Here is an 18427-nt window from a genome sequence, read left to right as displayed (position 1 = left end):
CACCCTAATGGGTGCATTTAAGCACCCTAATGGGTGCTTACAATGGTTAAATGCACCCCCACGCCACCCCCCACTATAAACGTGAACCTGAAGCGTGGCGAGCGCAGTGAGCCCGCGAGGGGCGGAGGTACGCGTCCTACGACCTTTTCATACCCCCACTATCCACGTCGGCGTGGAGTTGAGAATAGAAAGTGTGGCGAGCGCAGCGAGCCACCGAGCCCGAAGCATGGTGAGCACAGCGAGCCCCGCGAGAGGACGCGGATACCTGTGAAGCCCGCGAGGGGACGCGGATACCTGTGAAGGTATCCGCGTCCACTTGCCATGCTTCGGGCTTGGTGGCTCGCTGCGCTCGCCACACTTTCTATTCTCAACTCCACGCCGATGTGGATAGTGGGGGTATGAAAAGGTCCTAGGACGCGTACCGCCACCCCTCGCGGGCACGCTGCGCTCAGAACGCTTCGGGTTCACGTTTATAATGGGGGGTGGTGTGGGGTGCATTTAACCATTGTAAGCATTGGGGTGCTTATACAATTTATAATCGCATCGCATTGTATGGCATTGTATGCCATATACAATGGCATACAATTTTAAAATTGCATGCCATTGTACAACATCAGCCGATATCGCGTCGCATCGCATACCATCGCATGCGATATGGTCTGCGATGTGATGGGCGCCGTGCTACTACACAAGTACCCAAATTCCTAGTATACGCAAGTATAAATGACCAATTAAGTTGATTCTGATTCTTATTAAGGAGCCATTATCTTGTGGCTCCTTGCTGGTTAATCGTAGACCCAATTTAGGGTAATGGAGGTGTGGGGTGCAGTTCCCCTGGATTGGTTGGGCTGGATGGCTCTAGTGTGGCACACTCTTACAATCTATTAATCCTTAGCACAATTTTTTGATCACATTGCATCTAGTTCAAAACGCACACTGTTGTAGCATATCGCATGCTTTTGTGCTAGATGCGATGCAATGTAGTTCAAAACTCACGGAGAACATTGCAATGTGTGTGGCTACCTTTAATCTTACAAATAAAAAACACAATACATACATATTACATAACATTATTTTGATACACCTAAACAAACTCTATTGCAATCACCAATGTATACATTTTTTGTTTCGTTTATTGACACAATGGGCCTTATTTTGGTTCATTCTTTCTGACAAAATCCTTCTTAGATGGGCAAAACCATGTGCACTGCAGGTGGGGCAGATGTAACATGTGCAGAGAGAATTAGATTTGGGTGGGGTTTTACTTCAAAGTGAGATCTATATTGCAGTGTAAAAATAAAGCAGTCAGTATTTTCCCTGCACAGAACCAAAATTACTCACCCAAATCTAATTCTCTCTGCACATGTTACATCTGCCCCCCCTGCAGTGCACATGGTTTTGTCCATCTAAGAAGGATTTTGTCAGAAAGAATGAACCAAAATAAGGCCAACTGTCTGGTAAAGTAGACACTTTGATACTTTGGAAAAAATGATTAGCAATATTGAAAAAGGATAAAGGGCCTAATTCAGACCTGATCGCATGATTGCAAATGAGCAGGCCAGGCAATTATCGATAGACTGCACATGCATATGGCCCATAGTATGCGTGTGCGGCAACGCATGCACTCAAAGGGTTAAAAGTATTATGCCACAATTATGAGTCATTCTAGAATATGAAGTTACCCAAAATTAAGCATTTGTGCAAGAAGGGCATTTGTTAGGGATTCCACCAATACAAGGGTGTTTCAAGAAAGGAGAGGCCCCCATGCAGCCTCCATTGTAGGCCTCCTCATCTCTGGCAGAAAGTATACTCGGGCAACATGAGGCCTGCGCCTTATTACCGGGGACATTTCCAATGCATGTGTGCAAATTACTCAGGAACGGCCATGGCAGACATTTTCCAAGTGATCTCTATCCACATTGCAGGGACTCCACCGCTGGTCTCCGGAGAGGTAAGTATAATATATGGGTGCAAGGTGTATGATCTGAGCCCTTCATGGACTCACTTACTGCACACCTATAGCACATTATATAAACACCCAGTGCTATTTTTCATTCAGTAGGCTCCAGCAGGAACTGAGGCCCTTATTCTAGTTCACTCTGACAAAATCTTTCTTAGATGGACAAAACCATTTGCACTGCAGGGGGGCAGATGAAAAAGGTGCAGAAAGAGTTAGATTTGGGTGAGTCATTTTGTTTCTCTGCAGGGTAAATACTGGCTGCTTTAATTTTACACTGCAATATAGATCTCACTTTGAAGTAAAACCCCACCCAAATCTAATTCTCTCTGCACATGTTACATCTGCCCACCTGCAGTGCACATGGTTTTGTCCATCTAAGAAATATTTTGTCAGAAAGAATGAACTAGAATAAGGGTCTCAGTTCCTGCTGGAGCCTGCTGAAAAATAGCCCTGGAAACACCTATACACCAATAAGCTAAAAGGATACATCAGAAAAACCAGCAAGCAGAAACAAACTATTTTTATTTTATTTAATATAACTTAATGGCATGTATTTAATGCTCCTATGTCGCCGTAAATAACGGTGAGTGTGCATGTTTTTTGGAGAGTAGTGAACTTTTCTCTCCTATTTTGTGCTTCCCTGTATTCAGCTCTGTTGCTTCTCCAAAAATATTTTGCAAAGCTAACTCAGTTTACCCTGCACTTCTCCCCGGTGTTCGCAATGTCTGTTCAATGGGGATTTTAGTGTCTCTCTCAAAAAGTGTATTCAATGCACAAATTGCGAGTCCTGCTGGTTTCTTTTTTTAGAGATGTTCTCCATTTTTCCCTCGGCATCTTTTTTAGGTGAACTGTAAGGTTATCTTTGTTAAAGTTGTTATTTTTTTTGTTTATGGCTTATAAATTAAAACAATTTACTCTAATGTATTTATTGCAAGTGCCATAATGCTGTACTTCTATATTAATTTATTTGGAATTAATAAGTTATTTTAATGGTAACCAATAAGAAATCATTTTGGAATGCTCCTAGTAATTTCCCATGCTTCCTCTCTTCTTCCTCACCTAACCCCCAAACAGGATTTTGAACACGCTAACAATTATAAAATAAATTTAATAAAAACACAGGGCAAAGAAACAATGCTAAAAGCACAACACAAGGATAAAGGCCAAACAGAACAAAATACACCCGTCTGCACAAACCCAATTAAAATAGTCACACAGCCATTTGTTGTCAAATAAATACTGAACAAAACATTAACCTTTCTAAACCTTTGTAAAAAAATACAAGTCCACAAATGCGAGGAACACGCTGCTGAGATGAACACCCTGCTCAGAAATATCCCAGTCTGACCAGCTCACGTGGAGAGCAGGAGATAACAGATGTCTCCAGTTACAGCACTCCCATTTGAACTCGCATAATTATGCTAAGTTTGCAAAAGGGGCTGGCGAGCTGGCCACACGTTGAATACTGAGGAAGTCAGAAATGAGGAGATAAGAAAAAGTGCCGAGCACTTCAGCGAGATCACAGGGACACAGAACAGTGAGCGGTGAGCCAGACTCTCAAAAAACATTGAATACTCCTCAATGTATGTTAGTGGCTCTTAAACTATTTAAATAGACTTAACTATTGACCTGAGTGGGGAATAAGGTAACTGTGTACCTGGGCAATACTATGTTGCAATGCAAGGGGTGCTCATTCATACTTTTTTGCATGTAACCCACAAATCCTGGGCAGCTTTATTATTACACAACAATGTATCCTAACTCAGTCAGGCTCTATAACAAGGAAGAAAAACCAAGAAGAAATAAAAGCATTACTGAAAGTGGTCAGAGGCCATCTTCTGTCCGTCTAACCTTAGGCTTATCCATTACTATTCATTTCCACTTGATAGAAAAACCGCGCCTCTAGCGTTAGTAAAACACAATGTGGAAGGGGAGGCAGAGTGGAGGACGGCTGGAATGCACGGAGCCGTCAGAAATGGAACATCTCAATCTGTGCAATAACTGAAAATGGATTTTTTTTCAAGGTTAATTGTTTTTAAAGTTGCTTATTAATTTAGATCAGCATGCATAAATGTTTACTAGCGACTCAACATTAATGACAGCAAACCCAGAACAGGATGTTTTCTTTTTCACCTCAGGGATTTGGCCAATACAGGCAACCGAATGACAAAGCAGAAAGTAGTAAGTTATGCATTTGTTGAGGAAACAGAAGTACACATAAATATCTTATGGCACAATTACATATGCCATTGATAGATGTGGTAGACGAATCTAATAGTCTGTGCATTTATATCAGTAAGAAGTTGTCTCTCTCCTTACCCATCAATCATCTTTGGTAGATGGACAACCCCTGGCTGGTCAGTTATCCTTCCACTACACTGAGGCTACTACACCAGTGGCAGCTCAGCAGAGGATATGTATGTACTGGGTTCAACCTTGGTCTCGGAAATCTGCTCCCATCACAAGCCCACACCTGCAAAGGACAGGACACCCGCACCTGCCAGGGACAGGACACCCGCACCTGCCAGGGACAGGACACCCGCACCTGCCAGGGACAGGACACCCGCACCTGCCAGGGACAGGACACCCGCACCTGCCAGGGACAGGACACCCGCACCTGCCAGGGACAGGACACCCGCACCTGCCAGGGACAGGACACCCGCACCTGCCAGGGACAGGACACCCGCACCTGCCAGGGACAGGACACCCGCACCTGCCAGGGACAGGACACCCGCACCTGCAAAGGACAGGACACCCACACCTGCAAAGGACAGGACACCTACACCTGCCAAGGACAGGACACCCACACCTGCCAAGGACAGGACACCTACACCTGCCAGGGACAGGACACCCACACCTGCCAGGGACAGGACACCCACATCTGCCAGGGACAGGACACCCACATCTGCCAGGGACAGGACACCCACATTTGCCAGGGACAGGACACCCACATCTGCAATTGACAAGACACCCACATCTGCAATTGACAAGACACCCACATCTGCCAGGGACAGGACACCCACATCTGCCAGGGACAGGACACCCACATCTGCCAGGGACAGGACACCCACATCTGCCAGGGACAGGACACCCACATCTGCAATTGACAAGACACCCACATCTGCAATTGACAAGACACCCACATCTGCAATTGACAAGACACCCACATCTGCCAGGGACAGGACACCCACATCTGCCAGGGACAGGACACCCACATCTGCCAGGGACAGGACACCCACATCTGCAATTGACAGGACACCCACATCTGCAATTGACAAGACACCCACATCTGCAAAGGACAGGTCCAGCCCCAGTTTTTTTAATTCAGGCCAAGGCTACCAGAGAGCAGGGCAGGCGTTACCATCAGGCAGCTGCCTATTGGCGCTGACACTGAGGGGGTGGTACTGTAGAAATCTGCACATTAGCATGTCCCCAACGTTCTTTTACTTAACAGTTTTACTTAGCAGCCAAGGATCTAATAACCCATGGCGGGGCGGCTGAATCCGCCTCTCTGCTTGGTGACCAGTCACCAATGCACAGCCTTCTCAGGGTCCCTTACCATCTGTCCCGAAGCATTATTATGGGGTTGAATAGTGGTATTCTAGAGTTATTTGGACTTCGTATAAGTAAAGTAATCAGGCACTGCAGGCCATGAATTGCAGTTTTATCTGAAAACTTTCATCAGGATACAGGGGCAACTACAACATCATTAAGGATTGAGTGCCGATCTCTCTCTCTCTATATATATATATATATATATATATATATATATATATAGAATGATGTGTCACAGGATGGCACTCAATGCAGGTAATTGTTAATAGTCCGGTGCCAGGTACATATGAGAAACATGAAAGCACTTACCCCCTCTTACAGGAAAGGATTGGAACCAGCACACGGATATGAAGTGAAAGAAAAAACGTGGTTTATTGTACAAGCATTATTGCACAACAGACAGCTGTTCACCTGACAGCCGTTTCAACTGCATGGCAGCAGTTTTCATCAGAGGTGAAGCATTAACAGTCAGAGCAGTTTAAATACATTCAAATTGCGCCAAAAACATGAGAAGGAGTCTAGCCATACCTCCACTGACGTTGTCATGACGTCAGCTACAGTGAGTGACAGCCGGAGACAGGGGGCGCGGCTCTGTAGAGGCATCATCAGGATTCCCTAGCTAAGCAGCCTATTGCTGCCGCCGGGAGGTTCCTGTTCGCTTCCTAATGCTATGACACAGCTGTCTCTGCGTGTACAGTCGTGGTGCCGAAGTGGACGGCTATGTGTGATGTGTGCGGGTGAGGTGGGGGTAACCAGCGGTGAATCGCAGCTCATTAGTGCGCCGTTACAGAGGGCTGGCTGTCCTGCAAGGCATAACAACAAATAAATCAACACAGACACGCTTGGGTGGACTCACAATGAGATCTGTAACCAGTGATGCCGGTTACAAGCCAGGCAGGTTAACCATCCATAAAGTCGACACGCTAGCGGTGTCGGCTTTTCCATGTCGACCAATGTCAAAAAATGCGTTAAAAAGGCCGTGACACTTCACAATGTCATAAAACTATGTCTGCTAGCCTAGATACAATGGGACAATATGGCAAAATCAATAATAAAGTTTGGCAAACGAGACTATATACAACCTAACACACGGCGGTGTTGCTAACAGTAATATATGCCATTCAGTAAGTAGCCCATATTTTAGACACAGATATAAGAACGCACGGCGGCGCATAATCAGACATCTAGTATGGGAGTATAACATAAATAATAATAATAAATCCCATCAGGGATGACGGCGCTCGGCGGCGCAGAAATCAGGTCCCCCAGAGCACACAGCGGTGCTCAGAGAGTGCTAGAGTATACATCAAGTCACTGGGACAAGTCAATGGGTTAAAGAAAGACACCCATTTTAAAATCTTCATTTAAGCCCTGTGGGGCTAAGCACTTAAGCCTGAAAATCCATGCAAGTTCCCTTTGGAGGAGTATTCGCTCCCTGTCGCCTCCATATCTCAGGGGGGGAATATGATCCAGTAGAACACATTTTAGGTCAATGACTCTATGATGCTGTTCTTTAAAATGTCTCGCGACAGGAAGGTTTTTTAGGTCACATTGGGTAGCGGTCGGATCCGTACTTTTTTTGATAGACGATCTATGTTGATTCAGTCTTTCTTTTAGCATGCGGGTCGTTTTACCCACATACAGCTTTTTGCAGGGGCATTGCAAGGCATAGATGACGAACTTACTGTTGCAGTCCAGATGGAATCTGATGCTGAAGGATTCGCCGTTGATGGGATTATGGAACTTTGGACCAGTGATAAGAAACTGGCAGTTTACACATCCACCACATTTAAACGTGCCTTTCTTCTGTTTCAGCCAGCAGTGCTTAGAGGAGGTGATGGGATTAGGGGCAGTTTTGACCAGTAGGTCCCGCAGGTTTGGGCCTCTTCTATACGCGAATCTGGGTGGTTCAGTGATCTCCCTTGAAAGCACTGGATCACTTGAGACAAGATGCCAGTGTTGGTTGATGGTTCTCCTGATGTGTTTGGAAGACACCGTATAAGTACTGACAAAGTTCATCCTTTTGTCAGGACTCCTGTCATCAATTGTTTTGGAAACCAAAAGGTCCTCCCTTTTTAAATTCATCACCTTCTTCACCGCTGCATCAACTTCTTTCATATCATAGCCTCTTTCCAGGAATTTGTCTCTCATGGTATCCAGTGCCACTTTGGTGGTATCTGGATCTGACGTGATTCTGACCACTCTAAGGAGCTATGAGTAGGGTAGTCCTCGTTTCAGGGGCTCTGGTGGAAGCTGGATGCTGCCAACAGTGTATTCTTATCTGATTCTTTGGTATAAATCTTTGTTGACAGCTTTCCATGGTTAATCATTACAGTGACATCCAGGTAGTTTATAAACTTGTCACTAAAATTGATTGTGAATCTGATCGTCCCGGGGATGGCATTCAGTCCATCCACAAATTTCAGAAGTTTGTCTTCACCACCTGTCCAGATCAGGAAGAGGTCGTCTATATAACGTACGTATAGGGCAATGTCACCACTGTATGCAGTACTTCCTAAGATGTGCTTCTCTTCATAGGCCGCCATAACCAGGTTGGCGTAAGCTGGTGCCATATTCGAGCCCATAGCGGTACCCTGGCGCTGTAGAAAGAAGCGGCCTTCGAAAAGGAAGTAATTCTTGGTTAAAATCGTTTCCATCAAGAGCAGAATAAACTCTGTAGGTGGTCCCTCATAGACTTCACTGCAGCGTAGTGCTTCCCGGCATGCTGGTAGCCCCAATGTATGGGGAATGTTTGTATAGAGACTTGTGACATCAAGTGTCACAAGTCTCTATACATGTATACACATACATACACATTTTATTTATTATAATTTTTGTTCACCACAGTGTGCACAGTGCAGCCATTGTCCTCACAAATGCAAATACAAAATTATATTGAAACGAGCTCCCCCTCTTTCCCACCCGGCTATTACTCCCCACCCAGTGGCTGAGTCAGCGTATTCTATGTTTCAGCGTTTGTCAGTGTGTCAACATCTGTGGGTCTGGGTGCATCGCCCAAGTGTCTGTGTGTCAGCATCAGTGGGCAGGATTCAATTGTTTTTCACCAGCCTATCAGCTCGCTATCACCTGGGGAGTGAGCTGGAATCCACAAATGCATAGCTAAACCTGACCGTAATGAGCACGATATACGCCCAAAAAAATATCAATTGAATATTGCCCTACAATCTCCTGCCATATTAGACGGGAGATCGGGCATGGTATAACAACTGAATATCACCCAGTGTGTCTGTGTGTCAGCCTCAATGTGTCGGTGCCAACATGTCAGCTTCAGTGTGTCAGCATCTGTTTCTGTGTTCACATTTTAGGGTCTGTGTTTCAGTGCCTATAATTGTGTCAGCGTCCATCTGTCAGTGTGTCAGCATCTGTAAGTTTGTTCGTTTGTCCATGTGTCAACGTCTGTGTCAGCATAAGTCTGTCCATGTGCCAAAGTCTGTCTGTGTGTCAGTGTCCATTTGTCAGTGTCAGAATCTGTCAGCCTTTCTGTATGTCCGCGTCTGTGTGTCCACATAGGAGCATCTATCGGTCAGAGTCTGTCAATGTGTCAGCATCTGTGCCTCAGCATCCATCTGTTAGTGGGTCAGCGGCTGTCTGCATGTGTGTGTGTGGCCAGGAGCAGATTAGAAGTTTTTTTTAATATTCTCATATACCTATCACAGCTTTGCATGGGAGAAATGTTTAACTATGTTCTACAACCTATATTCAGGGCCACCCAGGTAACATTTTGGAGGCATGGCCTAATCATTGGAGACATGGCCACCTACCGTGATCAGGCCACGCCCCAAAATGTTTCAAGGGGGGTGAAATAACACTCTAAAGTCAAGGGGGGGGGGGGTTATTGTCTTCGTCGTCCCCCCTCAGCAGCACGCACCTACTCCTACAGCATGTGCTGTGCTGTCAGTGAGACCCCCATGCTGAACCTGCTGTGTCAGCACAGCACATGCTGTAGAGGTGTGTGCTGCTGCTGCCCGGGAGGGACAGAGGGAGAAGGGGGGTAGGACCAGGGCCCCCCGCTGGGCCCCTCCAGAAAGTAATTAGTAGCTCCCCCCCCCCCCCCCGGCCCTGCCACTATTCACTTTCTGCATGGCCACTCATGCACCTTTCACCATCCCCACATTTGGATGGATGTTTTTTTCTTTTAAATGTTTCACTGAAAGGGTCACTGCCCGGTTCCCTTTTTACGTTTCTTGCGTGAGTGCATTATGACAATTGGGTAAGTTTGGTGGAGAAGGGATAATGGTATGCAGCTGTTTTTTTAGGGTTTGTACTGGGCGTCTTATCTCCATTGAAGGTTAAACTTAATTCTTCAGCAAAACGAGATTTTTTCAATGCTGTGCTTCCGACCTTGTGGCAACAGTTTGGGGAAGGTCCTTTTCTAGTTTAACATGTCTGTGCCCCAGTGCACAAAGCAAGGACAGTTTTTAGCCTACAACCTCATTCCCTATCTCAGTGTTTTTCAACCACTGTGCCGTGGCACACTGGTGTGCCTTGAACTGTTCTCAAGTGTGCCCCCAGATCTAGAGATGCCCAAACCAGTTACAGCCACCACCAGTTCAAGTGTTATTTACTGGTCTCTTCATGTAACAGGCCAATATATTTTATATTTATTAACTGTGGGGACCAGTGTGGTTGTTTATATAGGGGCCAATAGGTTTGTTTTTTTCCTGTGGGGGCCAATGTGTTTTGCCCTGTGGGGATCTCATGGTGTGCCTTGGCAATTTTAAAATCCTATTTAGTGTGCCGCAAGGTAAAAAGGTTGAAAATCACTGCCCTATCTGCTCTACCTCATCTGTCTTCACAGTTCCCTCTCTCCATATCCTGGAAGTATGAAACAGATCAGTGTACCTGCAGAAATGGCTTTCACTTTAATTTGGTCCATAGAGTGGCCTCTAGTGGTCAGTGGCGGTACTTCACCTCATAGAGGAGAGTAAGTGGCTATATCTATCGATCTCTCTAAATAGAGAGATAGATAGAGAGATGGTGGAGTTGGTTCAATGCAAATGAAAAGGCTAATGCAAGATAGACGCAAGACTGAAAATCAATTTGATAAAGATATAGCCTTTTACTAGACAATACAGCTAAAAAAAGATTATGATAATTCTGTAAACTTAAAAGGAATAATACCACAAGAGAAACACAAATTATATTTAATATGCTGCTCTAAATAGTGCCATAAATGTGACTAACAATCTCTTAGCAATAAAATGGTTGCTGAAAGCACTGTGGTGAAATGAATGATTCCATGTTCGTGTTCCTGCTGTATTTCATGGGAATAAGGCTTTAAATAGATAGAGGTGAATAATAATCTGTCAGTAGTGTGGGAAGAAAAGTATAGCACAATAAAATCTATAGCTCCCAAAAATATAGATTTGAATAGCAAGAGGTAGCCGTAGATATAGGCAGTATAACTGTAAGCTAATTTTAGGGCATAATTAGCAATTTCGGGCTGTAACTTTATTACACCAGATGTGGTTGGTGCAATAAAAAAAAAAATATATTGTTCGCTGCAGAGCAGTGTGTGTGTTTTCATGAGGTCATGCATGAACACTGGGACATGAAGAGCAGAGGAGCCATGGTGGCTGGCAGCCAGTAGACATTGATGGGCAGCAAGGAGATATCAAAGATGGTAACATGGTTTCTCTCCCCCTCACTCCAGCAAATACAGGGACTAGGCTGGTGTAAAAGGGGCCAACCCAGGAATGTCCCTCCATGATCCTGAGACCATATTCCTGGGTAAGTCCCTGCATTTCCTGGTGTGAAAGGGGTATTTCAAATAGCCGGGAACTGCAGTGCTCTGAATACAGCCGGCAGCCTCCCACTCTCTGCCCGGCTGTCAATTCTGCCTGGCTGTCCCCCAGTTACCACAAGCATGTATTCCCCCTTGGCAATGAGCATGTAATCCCACATTTCAACGATCATGGAACCCCTGGCAATGAGCATGTAACCCTTGACAATGAGCAGGTAGGTAAGCAGCACTTATGTAGCATAATTTTTAATAGGCATTACAGCCTTGGTCCTTTCCAACTCCTCTCTCTTTTGGACCTTGTGTTATGGTTTTGCACCCTTGTGGGTCATAAAACAAAGTGACTGGAGTGAGTGGTAATGGGTCTTTTAATGCCACACAAGAGCAGCTTTTGAAGAGCTCCTAACCATCTTCACCTCCAGGGGCAACATGAAAAGGAAAGCGTGCACAAACTCCATGCCTGTTTGGGGATTAGGCCTGCCAGCCAGGTACAGCCAAGCACCCAAGATGTTGTGACCATGCTCCATTAGTCTCAGCTTATATTGATACCTACCTGGCTGCTGCAACGACCAGTGGCGTCGCTGATGGCTGTCTAGGTGCTGTGCAGCTTGGCAGGTATATGTTCCTTGTGTGATAACTGTACTGTCTCTGCTTATATTGTTACCTACCTGGCTGCTGCAACGACCAGTGGCGCCACTGATGGCTGTCTAGGTGCTGTGCAGCTTGGCAGGTATATGTTCCTTGTGTGATAACTGTACTGTCTCTGCTTATATTGTTACCTACCTGGCTGCTGCAACGACCAGTGGCGCCACTGATGGCTGTCTAGGTGCTGTGCAGCTTGGCAGGTATATGTTCCTTGTGTGATAACTGTACTGTCTCTGCTTATATTGTTACCTACCTGGCTGCTGCAACGACCAGTGGCGCCACTGATGGCTGCCTACACGCTGTGCATCTCGGCTAGTACATGTTCCCTGTGTGATAACTGTACTGTCTTTGCTTATATTGGGGCAGATGTATGAAGCCTTAACAAGAGATAAATGCAAGGGAGATAAGGAGAGATAAACGTCCAGCCAATTACCTGCTAACTGCCATGTTACAGGCTGTGTTTGAAAAAAGTCAGTAAGGAGCCGATTGGCTGGACGTTTATCTCTCTTTATCATCCTTGCATTTATCTCTTGTTAAGGCTTAATACATCTGCCCCATTGTTACCTAAATGGCTGCTGTAACGACCAGTGGCGCCACTGATGGCTGCCTAAGCACTGTGCAACTCAGTGGGTATATGTACCCTGCATCTATAACCCCCAGGGTACATCAAGCGCATACCCTCCAACATATATCCCGCTTCATTAAAGCAGTGGCACACAGAAGAATATGAAATAGTCTTGCATTGGAAGAAAATATTGCTTGCTAAATACAGTATATCCTGAGACATCCAAAGTCACCCACACCTCCCGGGAGAGTAGGTAAGTCTGATGCAGGTTTTACTGATAGCCAGGTTTTACTCAAGCACAATATTTTATCCTGGCCAATAGATTCACCTGGGGCTATCATATTAGCACCAATAAGCCAATGCGAGAAGGTACTTATCAGGTGAAACAAAAAACTGTCATAGTACACAGAAAGAAATCTCTCCACTGTTGTTATTATTAAATGTGACAGTCACATTTAGGAAGCATGGGCGATGTAATGGTTAGCATTACTGCATACTTGCCTACCTGACCCTCTCCATGAGGGAGAAAATGCTCTGTTCCTGGACTTCCCTGGTAATGTATGATTGCCATCACCTGTGGTGAAACACCTTTATTATCAATTACCTCCACAGGTGATGGTAATCATACATTACCAGGGAAGTCCAGGAACAGAGCATTTTCTCCCTCATAGAGAGGGTCAGGTAGGCAAGTATGCATTACTGCCTCACAGCATTGAGGTCATGTGTTTGACTCCCTCCATTGTCCTAACTGTGCGGAGTTTGTATATTCTCCCCATGCTTGCATGGGTTTACTCTGGGTACTCTGGTTTCCTCCCACAATCCAAATATATACTGGTCGGTCATTTGTCTCCTAACAAAATTAACCCTAGAATGAATATGTATGTCTGTGCATGTGGTAGGGGATATAGATTGTAAGCTCCAATGGTGCAGGTACTGATGTAAATGTTCAAATATTCTCTGCAAGGCGCTGCCGAATATGTGAGCGCTATATAAAAACCTGTTAATAAATACATTTGAATATAAAATGTAAATACAGAAACAAAATACAAATACCTTATTTTTAATTATACGAATTCTACAGCAGTTCAGTTGGAAACTTACATTAGGAAAATATAAATTAAAGTCGTGATTTATCAACAAGGTGTTAATGAGCAATCAGCCTATACAAAGCAGGTCGCTAAAGCTACTTGTTAACATCGAGTATCCTTGCACCAGTCTAAGATATAAATCCTAAAATAATTATGCGCACTGAGCCTACATCTAACGCCGTCACACGTAGAGTATGCTCTTACGCGACTTTTCCTACGCTTGCCTGCCCTGACAGTTATTACACTGCCTCTCTAGGTGCAAGGAGGCAATACATGTCAGTGATACAGAAGATAAACATACAGAACTTAGCATTTTCAGTGCACATGCACAGTATGGGATTACACAAACATATATCCAACTATAAAAAAAACTAAAAAGTTGAATCAAATATATGCACAGTAGGGATACTAGAGTATACATCAGAAAAGGCTCATTACACAAATTATAAACTTGGTTAATAATTACATTCATAGTGGGGTACATGATAAAGTAGAGAAACCCTTCTATATGACTGGACCTACATGCATTCTGATCCAGCAACGTAAGCTGCGTATAGTACATGATGGGATTAAGTAAGGGTTGGTTTGTCCCCAGCAGTATAAGTGCCGATTCTGTGGGTGCTCAAGGGCCCGAGCACCCACGGAAACTGATGTGCACCCACGGCAGGGTTTGGATGGATAGTTGGTGGGTTAAGTAGATGGGCTGTAAGGTTATTTGATATGACACAGGTCTCTAAGGGCGAGATTTACTAAAGGGAAAATGCCGTAAAACCCCCGTTTTACGGCATTTTCCTATGTATCAATCCCTGTCCGCCCCGTTTTCGCAAGGCTGGGTATCGCCACCCCCTGGGTGGCGATACCCTATAGAAGCCTATGGGCTTCTTTCGCCTCCCGCCGTACGACGTCCGCGCCCCCCCCCCCCCCCCTCCCGTCCTCCAAAATCTCCTCCTCCCCCTGGTGTGACAGCCGGGAGGACATCCGGCTTCAGGGGGGAGGAGGAGACGCAGGGGGACGCTGCCAGCCGCCGGGAGGTGACGGAGACCCCCGCAGCCCACATCACAGGTATCGCGGGGGTCTCCGTCACCGCAACTCGATGCTGGCCGCATATGTTAGTACATATGCGGCAGCATCGCGGCGGCTGTAGTGCGAAGGGCGGCGATGTATGTTAGTACATCCCGCCCCAAGAGTTGTTCTGAAGGACAAACTTAACTGGAAATCTTCCTGACACAAGAATCTTATCATATGTAGATTATTTTTATAATATTCTGACTAATAATAATGTGTCGGCAGTCAGATTTTTGTCACTTACCTTCAAGTTCTTCTTTCTCATAATGAATATTAAGGACTGAACTAGTCCCACCTTGGTCTACAACAGCCTCTTCATCAGATCTCTGTAAGTAAACAGAAAAGTTTGTGAGTATTCAGATTTTGATATAGTTTGTTTATGGTTTATTTATGATTAGTAATAGCATCCGCTACTTGCGAGGATGAGTGTTGCCTTCTCTCCCAGGAGCCGGATGAACAAGCTCAAATTTGTGTGTCCCAGAAATTCCAGTAGAGTAGGCAACCATGTCAGTAACTGCTCTTATACCGGCTCTTTACACACCACTAATGCACACACTGATATTAGCTTTTTCTCTGATATAAGAATTTGGTTCCAATTATCCAGACATGGAAAAGTAAAACTATTGTTGCATTGGGTGGTACTTTTGTTTCCTACAAATTGGAGGATTACCTTGTCGGGCAGGACAGCAAGGTAATTAATCCAGGAAACCGTGGAGGGGGTGAAGCTATGACATTAAAAAGGTAGACTGTATGTCTATCTCTTCAGATCATATCTGTAAAAGTTACTCACTAATAAATATTGTACTTCATACTTTTGAATGCTTCCCCCTGGAACCCAGGACAGAGGTACAGTTGGAAAATTGCATTATACCATCTCCACCCCCTGCTGTGCAATGCCACAATTAATACTTCATCGCAAATTAAGTCATCAGGCACCAGGAATACTCATTTCACAGTTACATAGTTACATAGTAGTTAAGGCTGAAAAAAGACTTGCGTCCATCTAGTTCAACCTGGTATAGATATCCATTGCTGATTTGGTAGGTTCTGATATTTTACAGACAAATTATATTTCTTATTTGTACCCATGGATGTTTTTCTACAGTAAATGTTTGTCCAACTTTGCCTTGAACGCATTTAATGAGCCAGCCGTTACCACCTCTCTGGGAAGAGAGTTCCAGAGTTTGACTGTTCTGACCGTAAAGAAATTCTTTCTACTAGTTGTATGAAATCTTTTTTCTTCTAATCTATACTCATGCCCTCATGTCCTAGATTCCTTTTGAGTAGAAAAGAGGGTGTGTGACAGTTCCATATATTGGCCCTTGATATACTTGTACATGTTGAGCATGTCCCCCTTTAAACGTCTCTTTTCTAATGTAAATAGTACCAAATTGCTTAATCTCTCCCCGTAGCTTAAATTCTCCATTCCCCTAATAAGCTTTGTTGCTCGCCTTTGGACTTTTTCTAATTCTATGATGTCCTTTTTATAGTGTGGGGCCCAGAACTGCGCTCCGTACTCGATGTGAGGTCTCACCAATGCTTTATACAGTGGCATAATTACTATTGAGTCCCTAGTTTCCATTCCCCTCTTAATACATGCCAGAATTTTGTTGGCCTTTTTTGTAGCTACATTACAATGGGCACTACATCCCAGTTTGCTTTCTATTTGGACTCCTAAAACCTTTTCAAGTATGGAATTACCAAGTTCCTCTCCGCTAAGGTTGTAACTTGCACACTGGTTGTGTCTCCCAAGGTGAATAACCTTACATTTATCTACATTGAACCTCATCTTCCATTTTTTTGCCCACTCATCTAGAATTGCAAGATCATTTTGAAGCATGGTGACATCTTCTGATGATTTGATGACTTTGCTAAGTTTTGTATCGTCCGCAAAGATGGATACATTGCTGAGTAACCCTATCCCAATATCATTAATAAAAATGTTAAACAAAATGGGCCCCAAAACCGAGCCCTGGGGCACTCCACTTAGTACCGGTATCATATCTGATACGGCACCATTCACAACCACTCTTTGTTCTCTATTACATAGCCAATTCCCTAACCATCTGCAGATATTTCCACCCAATCCTAGGTTCTCCATTTTATTAATCAATCTCTTGTGTGGGACAGTATCAAATGCTTTAGCGAAATCTAGGAAAATCACATCTACAGCATTTCCATTATCTAGGTTTTTGCTAACCTCTTCATAGAACCCAAGTAGATTAGTTTGGCATGAACGATTTTTCACGAACCCATGTTGGTTAGTACTGAGTAGACGGTGATGATCTAAATATTCCTGGATACCATCCCTTAAAAATCCTTCAAATAGTTTACCCACAATTGATGTTAAACTAACGGGTCTGTAATTTGCGGGATCTTCCTTTTTTCCTTTTTTGAATATTGGCACTACCTCTGCTATTCTCCAATCTTTTGGTACTATACCTGACGATAGTGACTTGCTAAAGATATAATGTAGGGGGGTAGCTAGTTCATCCCTTAATTCCATTAATACCCTCGGATGAATCCCATCTGGCCCTGGTGATTTATTTGTTTTGAGTTTGCTTAGCCTCAGTATTATTTCCTTCGGCGTGAAATCCACAATGAGATCTGGCTTATTTGTGGTAAATGTTCGTTCTACAGTCTGCTCTCCCTTAGTAAATACTGATGAGAAGAACTCATTTAACAGTTTTGCCTTTCCCGTGTCCTCAGTAACACTTTTTCCACTAGTATCAGTTAGTGGGCCTATGTTTTCCTTAATTAAACGTTTACTATTTATGTATTTAAAAAACTTCTTTGGGTTGGTTTTGCTTTCAGTGGCTATGCACTCTTCATATAATATTTTAGCTGCTTTGATTACCCCTTTACAAGTTTTGTTTGATTCTTTGTATTTTGCGAACGCCTCCTCATTCAAGTTATTTTTATAGAATTTAAAGGCTCTGGTTTTATTGTTGATAGCTGACCTTACTTCTTTGTCCAACCATGGTGGCTTTTTTTTGTTGAATTTACCTTTAGTTACTTTAGGAATGTATTCAATAGTTAGTGAATCAAGCACCTTTTTTAGAGTATCCCACATTTCCTCTGCATTTTTTCCCTCCATAACCGTTTCCCACGCAATTCCTGTTAGGGCTTCCCTGAATAATTCAAAGTTCGCTTTTCTGAAGTTTAGTATTTTTGCAGATCCTTTTTGATGTAATTTACTGAAGTTGATCTCCAGTGAAACCATATTGTGATCACTGTTCCCTAATTGTTCAATTACTTTTGTGTTTGAAACTAAGTCTGTGTTATTTGTTAATACTAAGTCCAAGAGTGCCTCATCACGAGTTGGAGTTTCTACCGTTTGTGTAATAAACTGGTCTTTAAGTAAGCTTAAGAACCCATTGCTTCTTGCTGATTTACCCGTTTCGTTTTCCCAATCAATGTCGAGTAAATTAAAATCCCCCATAATTAATACCTGACCCTGATTTGATGCTTGTTTGATTTGGTTTAAAAGAAGAGACTCTTCCCTTTCGTTTATATTTGGTGGTCTATAGCATAACCCTATTATAAATTTGTTTTTTTATTATTGTCGGTTATCTCTGCCCACACTGTCTCCGAGTTGTCTTCTACCAGGTCTGTGCTCATATTTTTCTCACATGATGTTAAGTTATTATTTACATATAGGCACACACCCCCACCCCTTCTATTTTCCCTGTCTTTCCTGTAGAGTGTATATCCCTCCATGTTTAATGCCCAGTCATGCGACTCATTACACCATGTTTCTGTAATACCAATGATGTCGTAGTCGTCCC

General features: G+C 43.9%; 1 protein-coding gene across 1 annotated transcript in view; it reads right to left on the bottom strand.

Annotated features, from left to right (window-relative positions):
• The window catches only part of LOC146057790 (electroneutral sodium bicarbonate exchanger 1), a 170104-nt gene that overhangs the window by 79439 nt on the left and 72238 nt on the right, over positions 1-18427 (bottom strand). Inside the window, exon 2 of the mRNA XM_083169467.1 lies at positions 14884-14965. Within this exon, the coding sequence (XP_083025593.1) occupies positions 14884-14965 (82 nt within the window). The remainder of the gene's footprint in view (positions 1-14883; positions 14966-18427) is intronic.

The sequence above is a fragment of the Crinia signifera genome, chromosome 2 (assembly GCF_055691185.1).
Source record: "Crinia signifera chromosome 2, ASM5569118v1, whole genome shotgun sequence".
NCBI lineage: Eukaryota > Metazoa > Chordata > Amphibia > Anura > Myobatrachidae > Crinia > Crinia signifera.
This window is presented reverse-complemented; position numbering and strand designations above follow the sequence as displayed.